The sequence below is a fragment of the Lagopus leucura genome, unplaced genomic scaffold, assembly GCF_019238085.1.
Source record: "Lagopus leucura isolate 7727_CA_CO unplaced genomic scaffold, USGS_WTPT01 Super-Scaffold_100018, whole genome shotgun sequence".
Classification (NCBI taxonomy): domain Eukaryota; kingdom Metazoa; phylum Chordata; class Aves; order Galliformes; family Phasianidae; genus Lagopus; species Lagopus leucura.
The window spans coordinates 7508949-7521239 of NW_024962272.1; the positions used below are offsets into that span (position 1 = coordinate 7508949).

The 12291-nt window shown below is 40.7% G+C and overlaps 1 protein-coding gene across 1 annotated transcript in view; it reads right to left on the minus strand.

The window, feature by feature from the left end:
* Positions 1 to 12291, minus strand: part of TRPM3 (transient receptor potential cation channel subfamily M member 3) — a 249388-nt gene that overhangs the window by 32188 nt on the left and 204909 nt on the right. The window contains exons 15-19 of the mRNA XM_042877368.1: positions 12139 to 12168; positions 9708 to 9997; positions 8750 to 8978; positions 6154 to 6321; positions 5189 to 5314 (exon numbers count right to left, since the gene is read on the minus strand). Coding sequence (XP_042733302.1) covers positions 5189 to 5314; positions 6154 to 6321; positions 8750 to 8978; positions 9708 to 9997; positions 12139 to 12168 — 843 coding nt within the window. The remainder of the gene's footprint in view (positions 1 to 5188; positions 5315 to 6153; positions 6322 to 8749; positions 8979 to 9707; positions 9998 to 12138; positions 12169 to 12291) is intronic.

The window sequence follows — 12291 nt, forward strand, 5'->3', positions numbered from 1 at the left end:
CATTGTAACCACTGAAATTCAGACTTGCTGAAGATCTACAGGGAGCTATGGACTCTGTGTTCACTCGTAATGTCTTGTCCAGCTTCAAAGAGAAGTGGAAGGAGAGTCTACATTTCACGCATTCTGAAGTTAATGCTAATAAAAGGTTTCACTTTGTGCTTAGAGTACAGATTGATCTATTAAGTATTCTTAAAAGCAAATCTTTCGTGAATAGTATTGTATAGTGGATTTTAGGTCACTGTGCCCTGAGCAAGTTCTTACTACTTAGTTTGTGGCAGTAGCTATAGATTGCAGCACTTCGGCACATGAAAGCAACTGCTTGAATCAAGAGGCAACCATCCTAAGTACACAGGGATTGCATCATGATGCCTTTATTGAAATGCTTTTCTAATGCTTTTCTACAAGTAGATCAAATCATTTTTTGTACATTTATGTTAAATGAACTACACGTTCAACATCCCTAAAGGTAAGAGTGTTCTCATCACAACTTAAAAACGTGGAAAATTAAGTCACTGAAAAAAGTAGTGAGATGCCAGACAGATTATCTTTCAGTGAAAAGGTCCTTCTTTTATTCTGTGTTCTCAGATTCAATAGGTAGTTCAGGGCATTCTTATGTAACTAATCAACTTCAGTTGAGTTATTGAGCTATTTCATCTAATTCTAGTACCCTGCAATTCTCAATTCTCATTTCTCACATTTTTAAAAGTAAGTAAGAAATGGAAGAATCACAATCTTTCTCTCTCTCTCTTTTTTTTTTTTTTTTCCCCCTCTTTCTTTCTCTCTATCTTTTATTGTTTTTCTTTTCCCTTGTAGGTCTCATGTGGAGCAATTTCTACAAGTCTTTGGTCCCACAAAAGAGCAAGCTGTAATGATAAACTGATCAACTTTTTTGTCTTTCATTTTAGGTATTCGTAACATTATTGAGACTATGATCCTAGACATTTGCTCACTATTATTTCTATTTCAATCAAATATGCAATTAGTTTTTCTCACTGTTGTTATTACTGTCCATACGGTCTCTTATATACTTGAATTTAACCATCCACCTATGTTACCCTTCAAACTTGTAATAAAATAGAACAAAGATTCATGACACAAGTATATAATACCAAAACGAACATGTTTTAATTAATTTACCCATTTACCTTTTTATGCCTGCAGATTCCTAAGCTTATCCCCATAAATGTAAGTAAAACAAAGCATATTCAAAAATCAATGAAACTTCCTGATGATTCTCATGGAGCACTTTAAAACCCTTTAAAGTCCATTGATATTTTTGTAAGAAAGGAGAAAGATGTATCTACTTAGGAGAGAAGGAAAGTACTCATTAGGTGAGCAGACAGTCTGCAAGAACATGAGATGTACTGTGTATAACTATAGTAACAGAGGCCATACCACCTTCACAAAAGCCCAAGTATTATTATCTGAAATCTACAAAACCAAACTGATTCCCAACTCTATAACAAGGATTGGTTATGTTTTTTTGGGGGGAAAAAAAGTGCAATAAAATTCATATATTTTGAAAATATTCTATCCCTAAGAAAGCAATTTCCCTGCTTCTCTCTACCTCCTGACACTGTCTTAGAGAAAACTGCCATCTGGCGCTTCAGATATTTCTGCAGCTTTTCCCAAGGCTTTGTCTCTGCTGTCCTCTGGTGCCCAAGAATTTTGCAGGAGAGTGGAAATAAATGCTGGCAGCTTAAACAAATGAGCAGTGCCATGCTTTAGCAAAGGGGATTGTTTTACAATTCTTCACAACTATATATATTTACTAATTCTGAGAGTCCCTCAGTTCTCACTGAAATGAATGAGTTGTGTGTGATTTTAGGATAATGTTCCATCAGTACATGGATTTATGCACATGGATGCTGATTTCTTGTTTGTTACTGCTTTCTTGTTAATAAATGATGCTCTAATTTTATCTCATTATGTTTTTGAATTAGTGGCGTACTGTACTGTACTAACCTCTCCCCTCCTCCATGCTACAGATGGGGAATTGCTCTGAGATGGCCAGGGATTAGATTTGACCTAATGTCTCCGACTGTTAATTATATCACGGTATTAACAATTTGAAAATCCTCCCCAATTAGAGACACACAGAAATAATTTAAGTCACAGTGTTAACAGAATAGCTGCAATGCCAAACAAATGTGTTTCCACTCGGAGGAGAAAGCAAGAGGGTGGGAATAACTGAAGACACTGCTCTGCGTGGGCGGCATCTCTTTCTCTAATACACAGTTTTGTTCATGATTCAGTATGAGTCATGCAAGGTAAGCCTGACAGCAGTGTAACAGTAAATTACTGTACAACTGCATCACTGTAGCCTGAGGGGGTTGATGCCTGCGTACTTTTTACATGGAGATTTTCTAATCAGGATGCTGGTGGGTTCATTGTTGTTTCCTTCCCTCCTCCTCCCTTTTGTTTCATTTAGTTTAGGACTGATCATTGACAGAGAACCAGGGCAGTTTTGGGCTCTGCATTTTTTGCATTAACCTATGTTAATGATCTAGTGATAATTTAATCTTCTTTTATAATTAAATGATGGGAGTTTTAGTCCAGCTATTATGACCACAAGCTCTTCATAGTTTATCCTTAGTGAAATGTACATGCTGCACATAGACTTAACATGTACTCACAAAGAAACTGGTGTGGAAATGGTACACAGCTGGGTGGATATACCACTTATCTCTCCCTGCACAACCCCTTGCACCCTGCGGTGCGCAGCTCCATGCTAATTGCTCCAGAGCAATCATTCTCTGCACTGAACTACTGGCAGGAGAAAGTGTTTAGTGCCTTTGAGTTATAGGTTTTTCACCTGCTCAGGTTCTTTAAGATGAAGAAGAGATAAAGCACCAGGAGCTCAGTCCTCCTGACTGCTGACCACAGCAAGAGATGGAGAGTGCTGGAGCAGTTGCATGGCAGAGGCACGTGAAGCTTCTGAGCTTAATGAGGAGGAAATTCCTTGTTATGGAGAAGGCCAATGCTGGCCCTTCTGCTGCATGAGCCCCAGCACCTTACACTGCTGTTTTTCATATGGGCTGCAGGGGTGCTGTTGCACTGCCTTGATTGTAGTAGTCGCCTACTACAGGGTGCCTCACTTCTTGCATGTGAGATGCTACAAGCATCGGTACCCTAACGGGTGGACAAGCTGGAGGTGGGTCTGACTGCACTGGTGTTCAGCCATTTCTAGGGTGAGAACCACAGTTTTACTGGTTAGATATTCACTGAGCTCTTGCAGTGGAGAAAAATTTAAGCATAGATACTATGGATAAGATACATGCATGCCCAGAGGCCAACATAACCAGCTTTCCTGCTGATAGTTCTGACTCAAGACTATAAGTGCCCATGGAAATCCAAACCTTCTATTCTCTGCAGAAAATAGAACAAAGCAGCAAATGAAATATCTTCTAAAGGAGTTTGATAAGTTATTCTGCATTGTGAAGTAACACCATTTACTGGGAAAATACTGTAAGGGAACAATTAGGCCACATAAGGATTATGATGCTTCTAGTTACTGCTTCCAGAAACACTGTCATTTTGGGATGCGGCTAGACCACTGGTGTTTCTGAATAGCCAAAAAGCTAGCAGCTAACCACAAAATGTCCCTGCCTTTCAGATTTTTAGCCCTTCTGCTCTGGTAGGTCTAAATATTCAGGATTAATAACCAGGAGCTCCATCTATAAATTGTGGTAAATTGCTTGGTGCCGAGGGAGTGGTGATGACAGCAATATTTGAGATTGGTTTTGTGAGTAGCTGCTATAAGGAAAGCCTGTTGCCTAGCATCTAGGTGTTAAAGAAATGTGTGCCCAGCACTCTCAAATATCTGCTATGAAGCTAAAAGCAGGTGTGAGTAACAAGTAGTTTATAGTAAATAAACTATTCATCTTTACATAGTATAGCCAAATGTTCACCTACATATCAGATTCTTTGAGAGGAGCATAAAATAAACACATAGTCTGCACCCATGTGGGGACTTACTTTATTGTTGTTGTTGTGATTGCATAATTTTGTGCAAACAAAGTGTTAAAACAGTGAAAAAAATCACCTTACCTTGTGTATACCTCATCTACACTGCACACATGCAGTCCAGATGAAGCAAACAAATAAAACTCTAGTAATCCCTTAAAGAATCTAATTGTTAGTCCTGAAAACGAACAAACAAACAAACAAAAAAAAAAAAAAAGGAGAAAAACATGCACTTTATTTTGAATGCAACTGGTTAAAATTGAAGTTAGTCATCAAACCAAAATATCAGTTATCAAAACAGATTATCTTACAAATGCTTTGCAGTGGGTGTTACAGATAATCTTAATGGACTGAGTATTATTAACATGGCCAAAGTGGGACTTCCCAAAGGCACTTCCCAAATGAGATGCCTTTTTATTATGGGACGTCAGTTGGCCAGGCAATTTGATTAAGGTCAGGACAACTCAAATTTTACTCCACTCGTCTTCTTATATGTAGAACATGCTAGTAGGAAAACTCTTCTGACATAGTGCCTTAAGAGAACTAAGTATCCAACAACAGAAACACATGCAAAGATCTCTGATTGTACTATATACCCCTCCTTACCATAGTAAGGCATAGCTGGTGTTATATCAAAATCCATGTAAAGAAGTCTACACTACAGATTATACAGAAAAAAACAACAAAGATCTTAGGTAAGAAGTGTTCCAAAGATCTTGTTTCATTATGTTGTGAACATCATGGCAGTATTCCTTACATTTACAGAAAAAGGTGCATCCCCCTGAAACTTCACTAGAATGATGCAACAAATTCAAGGGAGTAGAAGGGCAGAGTCAAGGATAGGAAAGAGCCATCGGACTGTGTCAGCACATTGAAAGAGGAAGGAAGGGAGGGAAAATCTAAGATTCATCTGGCAAAGAATATACAGTTCGATGCATCACTTCCTTGTAGCAGGAGTCAGAAGGTAAAAAGGGAAGACAGCATTGAAGACAAGAAACCAGGAGCTGGGTTAACTGCAGAGAGATGGAAATGAATTCCTCCCCAAATCTCTCCCCAGTGCCAAGAAAAAAGGCAGTTTATGAAGTGCTTATATGATTTGAATAGGCACTTCATGAGTGGATCAGAAGCCAGGAGTAGTAAATTGCAATAATAGCTGATGAGTGCAGAACAGCCCATTGTGACTATTCTGGCTTGTGGTCCTTCCCAACAGCCAGGTTCTTGCCTGCAAACGGGTCCTGCAGGTGGGTCTTGTGGGCTGCTCCTTCAGCTTGCCTGCATATTGGGTCCTGTAGACAGGTCCTTCTGCCTGCCTGCAGGCAGGCTCCTGAGGGCAGCTCCGGCTGTTTGCCTGTGGGAAATAGCCTTTTTTTTTTTTTTTTAATTAACCAGGAAAGTCCCTTCTACTTCTACTCCTTTATCCTGACCTTGAAAGACTTGTTTAAGGCCTGCCAAAAGATATCACAATCAAAATTAAGAAACCAAATCAAACTAAGGTGAGGCAGGTCTGACAACACTCGGTAGCTATATAATTTTCACTCTTGATAATTTTAACTGCTGATACATGTATAATTTTCAGACCTTGAGCTATCTGGTCCTCTTTGTCTTGTAAATCATTAATCTAACCTTCCTTGCAAAATTCTTCTGAGCTACAGAAACTCTTACCAAGTGTTGAGCTGTCTAGCTGCTTGTCAGTGTATTCAGTTGATTGAAAACTGCATGTCTTAGTGTGAGAGGCATTGACTACAAATTCATGAAGAATTTTGAAAAATATCTTCAGACCTTTCTTTCCTCTTTGTACACTTGCTCTCTAATTTAGTTAACTAAAAAGAATAAACAAATCTCTAGTTTCCACACGATTCTGGGCATTTCCATCTTAAAAATAAATGGTGTGCACCATTAATACTAGAGAGGCCCATTCATTTATCATGGCTGAGTGCTGAAATCCCTTGAATTTATTTCAGACAGTGCAGCACCAAATCAAATTATGAAGATATTACATTACAAAGTGATGCTTCAACATCACTGTGTGCTGCAACATCAGGACACAACGATGTTTGATTTGCGCCACAGAGATGGGAGAGTTATGAGTGGCCACTTATCATTTGCCAAGCACATAAAATGACCTACAACATCCACAGAACAGCAAACTGAGAGCAGTAAGTCTGGAGATTTGTTGTCAGTTCTTACTGTGAGCTCCATGTCCTCTTCCTCTTTTTCTTTCACTGGTTTTTCTGGTTCCTCTGGCTCCTTCTCCTGAAGATGGATCTCGTTGGCCTGAGACATGTAAGGCATATCATCTTTGTTCTTGAACTCCAAGCTGAGGATTGAAGGAGGAAGTAGAATTCCTAGAATTACCTAAAGCAATAATAATAATGACAACAGTAATCATCACAGTAAACAGATTACAATCATGATGGTTACTTAGTGTCAAATGGAACAGCTCCCTCTGGACATCTGAGAAGAGGAATACACTAGCGAATGTGAGTTTCTATGGCAATAGAGTGTATGTCACTTGGGGTAATGTTTTCAGATCTCTATAGTGAAACAAAGCATGTAACTTCTATTAACACTGATAGGAGTGCTATGGCTAGCTGCCTCTCCCGAATATCTGCTTTCTCATCAGATGCTTATTACATTTCAAATGCATCTGCAAAATACTTTGTAGGGTAAGTGACATATGGAACCATGGGTGTGTTCAGACCTCAGAATTGCAGATTTCTGCATTTTATGTAATGGGGAATGTCACTGTAAATGACATGCAAGAATTTTTCTTTTCTACAGAGAAAGATAACGCATACATGTTTAATGTATGCAGGTAGTGAAGGCATAAATGTGTGGATCTGAGGAGATGAGGCACAGCCAGTGATAGCAAATGCTGTTGTACTCAGCTATGCAGTCCCCTTAGATTTGGCTTCACTAGCCTGGCAGCCCACATTATGCTTACGCTAACGTCAGCTCCTTCTTTTCTGCCTTGTCTCTCTTATGCAGAGGGAATGCAGAAGACACTATATTTCCCTTGTATGGATATATGCAATGAACAACACTTGGCATTAACTCTGTAGAAAAACTGAAGAGATATCATAACAAAAAGAAGTGGACAGTCTGTACACAAAGTACAACAACTTCTTTTGTTTATGCTGTTATATCAGGAAAAGCAATTTTATTATATATCTCTCCCTAATTGACAGTGAAACCAGACATCAGCTTGTCAGCAGGTCAAGGGTGGTGACTGCATGTGCTTCTCACCAGCAACACTCACTGACAGCAGTTAGAAGAATGCAGGCCATGCCCTGCTCTGGACAAGCTGAGTGCTGGGCTACCCATTCTGCTCCTGCACGCGGCTCCTTGATGAGGAGGCTTATGGCATAGACAGCTCCTTGGGGGCTGCTTGCTCTGGAGACTGGGAAGGATTCAAAGAGCCTCTCCCCTTACTGATGGTGCTGCCCCTCTTGGTGGGACTCTCAGGAAACAGGGCTCTTGCCTTTTGCCAGTTTCAATATGAGAAAATTGTTTGTGGGAAATAGTCTGTGATTCATGCTTGCAAATTAATCTTTTGCTGTGCTGCTTTTTGTAGCTTGCTTTACCTTTAAACAGGCTCTGCTAATGAACTCTAGTAATTTAAAACACAGACTGTGAACTGAGTAAAGGATCCTTTTGAGGCTCTCCTGTTATGAAAAGCCAAAAGGAAGCATCTGTTACCTTTGGTTATCCACTGTGAGAGGAAGGTCTGTTTTATAGCTGAGAGCTGTAAACATGAAAGCATGCTGTGGGAAATGAGGTGCTGCTGAGACTGTACCTGCCCAGGTGGACTATTTATGAATCTGAACATGGACCAGAGCAGCAGACCCCAATGAAGGCACAGGGCCTGTCAGGAAAATAGTAAGAATGTCTCCAAACATGAGAATGTTTTCTGTCTGTAAGCAGAACGACATCTAAACACTCCTCCAGCAGTAGGGCAGGGAGAATCCTACTAGTCACAGCCATTCATCACTGTTACTGGATTAGACCCGAATGATAATGACGCATGCACTTAACAGCACTCTCACCATTACCAAACAAACTGACTGAGCTATTACCACTTCTCACACACAAATCACATGGGAAAGAGAAGCCTTTCCCTGAAAGTTTTTCTCTATCAGAGGAAGGAGGAGGCAATTCCTGGCTTTGTGCTGACTGATGAGCACAGCAGGTTTGTTAAGGTGAAAGAGGCCAGTTCAGGCTTCTTCTGGATGGAAATTCACTTCACGGAACCCACCTTGTTCTGTTAGCAGTTTTGCGGGTGGAAGTAAAGCTTAAGAGCTTTAGAAATTGGATTATCCTCCAGATCCCCTCGGGTAGTCCCTCTGGGTCAGTCATCAGGCAGAGCAGCTGGGGACTGCAAGAACACATGCTGCTTGCTCTGGCCTCTTCTGGGAAGGGCTGCTGGATCAGCACCTTGCACTAGCAGTTAATTCACTTTCATATCTTTCTTTATTTATGTTTCAGAAGCTTGGCTAACTCCGCAGCATACTAACCTGGCTCTGTTTTCTTTCTGGTAACTCTAACTTGGGAAGGGGTATTGAGAAAGGTAATAAAAACCTAAATGATAATGATCTTTGAGCTTGGTTTAGTGACAAGTTGTTTTCTGAAATGATGAACACAGGAAGAATATATTCTGGTTAATGTTGCTATGAATAAGCACCCCAAAATAATGTTCATTAAGACAGTTATTACTGATGTTCTGCAAGCCCCATCATCATCTATTAGAATTCCTCTGTTAATTCAATTTTAAAACAGTGCTGACCTTTAGGCCAGAATTTTTGCGCATCCGGAGACGACCCATCCACATGTCTGTGAGCAGCATTTGGCTACAAGTGTGAGCAATGAAGTCTCTGTGCTTAGCAGCCACTGCGAGCTGCAGGCATGTGGCGTTGCTCCAGTTCTTCAGCTCGTAGGTCAGCAGTTTCATTGCCAGTTGCTCGTCCTGTTTGTATGACTGGTCCAACAGCTCCACTGCCAATTGGCCAAAGTCCCTGCAAAAGAGGGACATCCAATCATTCCTGTTAGCTCATGCGATCTGCTGCAGAAAACACCCCTGAGTAAGTGGCAGCCTCTGCAAGGGGTGTATTACCATCATGCAAATCATGATGTTGACTGCTCATACATTAATAGTAGGGATATATATATAAGTTGCCCAGCTTAGCTGTGCTACTGTGCTGAGCACCCACACCTACCAGCTGTCTGCTCCCACCTGCCTGCCCACTTCCCTGACATTTTTTGGTTGAAATCCATTGGTTATCTGCAGCCTGGAGGACTGCTTCTCTGCTATTTGCTCATGATGTTATGAAAGAGCAGTGAACAACATCTTTTTCTGAATTCTCACCATTTTCAATGTCTCAGACTTCTAATATCAGAAAGAATTACTTTGAAATTTAGTATGTTGGCTTGATCAACTAAGTATGAGCTGTTAGTTAATCACCACCTCTCTCAGCATATGATGCTGAGAACAATTTCAACAGTTGTTCTGTTTGGGATGAACAGAATGCCTAGTGGGGACTCAGAGAGAAAACGTGCAATATAATCACTTAAGAAGTTGTACTGCTAGCAACACTGCATCTTTTGCAGATAGGTTGCTTGAAAATCAATTAGACTTTCTCCAAAGAGACTGTACTTTCCCTACAATTTAAAAGTGAAAGGCAAGATCAGCACCCTCTCACTTTGTTTATTTTTTACTTCATAAGTGCCCATGGAAGAAAATCTACCTCGAATTGTGGTTCAGCTCTTGGGATATGTCATCCACCATGTCATTTTCTGATGCTTCATGGGCCATGGCTTTGCAGAGTTTGCAGGCCACCAGTGCTTTAGCCATAGCCTCCTCTCCATGCTGCCAAAAGAAGAGAGCCATCTTCTGGCGCTTCATAAGCACTGCCCACACCATCAGCTCGTGGAACGGAAAGGGAAAATGATTTATCTCAGGGTCATCCAAATCAATATCAACTTCTTCTTCTCTTTTCTTAGTTGTTTTCCTCCCTCGTCGTAAAGGGACATCGTCCTGTGAGAATTGCAAAGAAATTTTTTTCCTCAGGGAAGGAATGCAATCTATGCACGCAATATTTTGGAGTCAGTACAAGAGATGTCAAATGCACTACCTGCAATGCAATCCCTTCAGCTTTTTTTTGGATAAAAAATTCAACAACATAAAACAAAGGCTATAAGTACAGTTTCATGTACATTAATTAAGAAGCCAATAATCCTATACCTAAACTCAGGGAAAAAGAACTTTGGACTCTGAACTGCCCTTACTTCCTGAGAACATTAAGCACCATTGAACAATGCCCAGAGACATTTTGTAACAGCCACAATTAAAATAAAGTTAAGCACTCACTTCAATTACAATATTATAATACATCCACCCTGTTCCTCCTCTGGACAATACACACCCAAGGGATGCTCTCATCTTCTTAGAACTTCCTACTTATTCCTAGTATTTTTTCACTTTATTTTCTCAGTAGAGTCAGAATCACCTTGCAACACTCCCATTTTACATTTCTACTACATGTTTGCCCCTTCTTTCTCCAGTTCTACTTTGTTTTCACAACTAGACTTTATGCTTTTGTTTCTATCACATTTTAGCCAAATTGGACCATTCAGTGGATAAAGAATTTGTTAGATGGTTATAGACAGAGGGTTGTGGCTCTGTGCCTAGATGAAGGCTGGTCACAAGTGGGACTGAAGTCTTCAACATCTTTACCAGTGACTTAGACAGTTAGATTGAGTGTAGCCTCAGCAAATTTGATGACACCAAGCAGAGCGGTGCAGTTGATATAGCAGAAGGAAGGGATGCAATTCAGAGGAACCTTGACAAGCTTGAGAAGTGCTCTTACATGAACCTAATAAGGTTTTAAAAGGTTCAAAAGCCTAGGGTGTTGCACTTGGGTAGGGGCAATCCCAGATATGTCTGCCTACAGGATGGCAGAAGAATTCCTTGAGAGCATCTGTATGAAGGACTCAGGGGTTCTGGTAGATGAAAAGCTTGATGTGAGCCAGCAGTGTGCACTTGCACCCTGACAGGCCCACTGCGTCCTGGGCTGCATCAAAAAAGAAGTGGCCAGCAGGGTGAAGGGAGTCATTTTCCCCTTCTGTTCTGCCCTTGTGAGGCCCCACCTGGAGCACTGTGTCCAGGCCTGGAGTTGCCAACACTGGAAGAATGTAGAGCTGTTTGAAGGGTCCAGAGGAGGGCCACTAAGATAATCAGAGGGCTGGAGTACCCGTCTTAAGAAAAAAAATTGAGGGACTTGTGCTTGTTTAGCTTGGAGAAGAGAAGGCTCGGTGAGCCCTCGCTGTGGCCTTTCAGTACTCGAAGGGAGGTTTTAAATAGGAGAGATTTTTTTACAGTGTCCAAAAGCAATAGCACAAGGGGGAATGATTTTAAACTAAAAGAGGGTAAGATTAGGTTAGCAGGAGAAAATTCTTTACTCAGAGGTGTGAGGCCCTGGCACAGCTGCCCAGAGAAGCCGTGGTGCCCCATCCCTGGATCTGCTCAAGGACAGGTTGAATGGGCCCCTGGGCAGCTGGGCTGGGGGGCAGCCCTGCCCATGGAAGGGAGTTGGAACTGGTGATCTTTAAGATCCCTTCCAACCTAAGCCATTCTATGACTATGATTTTAGGCAGTTTTTATTAAACAAGCTGACCTGTTCTGTGCCACACCTGCAGACAGCAAAATGAGTAATAGTACAAAATAAACAAATGAGAAAATACTGCAATCTCTGAACCATCAGATACTTAGAACTTCCAATAAAACTGATGAAAATTTGGCCCATGTAAAGATTTCCGTCTCATTCAACAGCTCTGAAATCCTTTTTAAGCTACCTAGTGATCTGAAATGTGGCACAGGCTAACAGACTGTAACAATTTGTTTAATCTTCACCAGAAAAAAAGCTGATCCACAGAGGGGGCAGAGCCTTCTTTTCTTTTGTCTACCGGCTAGAGTTCTTTTAAGAAATATTTCTAAATCCAAGCCTTGCATAATCAAGTTATCTGGATGAAAAACACAACCAGTGTGGCACAAATCTCCTTCACAATTTGAAAGCAGCTATGGGTGCTTTCATTACAGCATACCTAAAAATTATCTTTATTTAACTCGGGTATGTCAAAGAAAGAAAATACATTAAGATTTATCACAGGTTCACCTACCTCCATTCCCAGCAGTTTCAGGGCTTTTGGCTGTATGAAAAAGTTAAAAAAAATGTTATTTCTCCCAGAAGTGTGAAGAAAAATTACAACTGTGTGTGTATACATATATTATATGTATATAATACACATCACACATGTAACACTTAATTATAA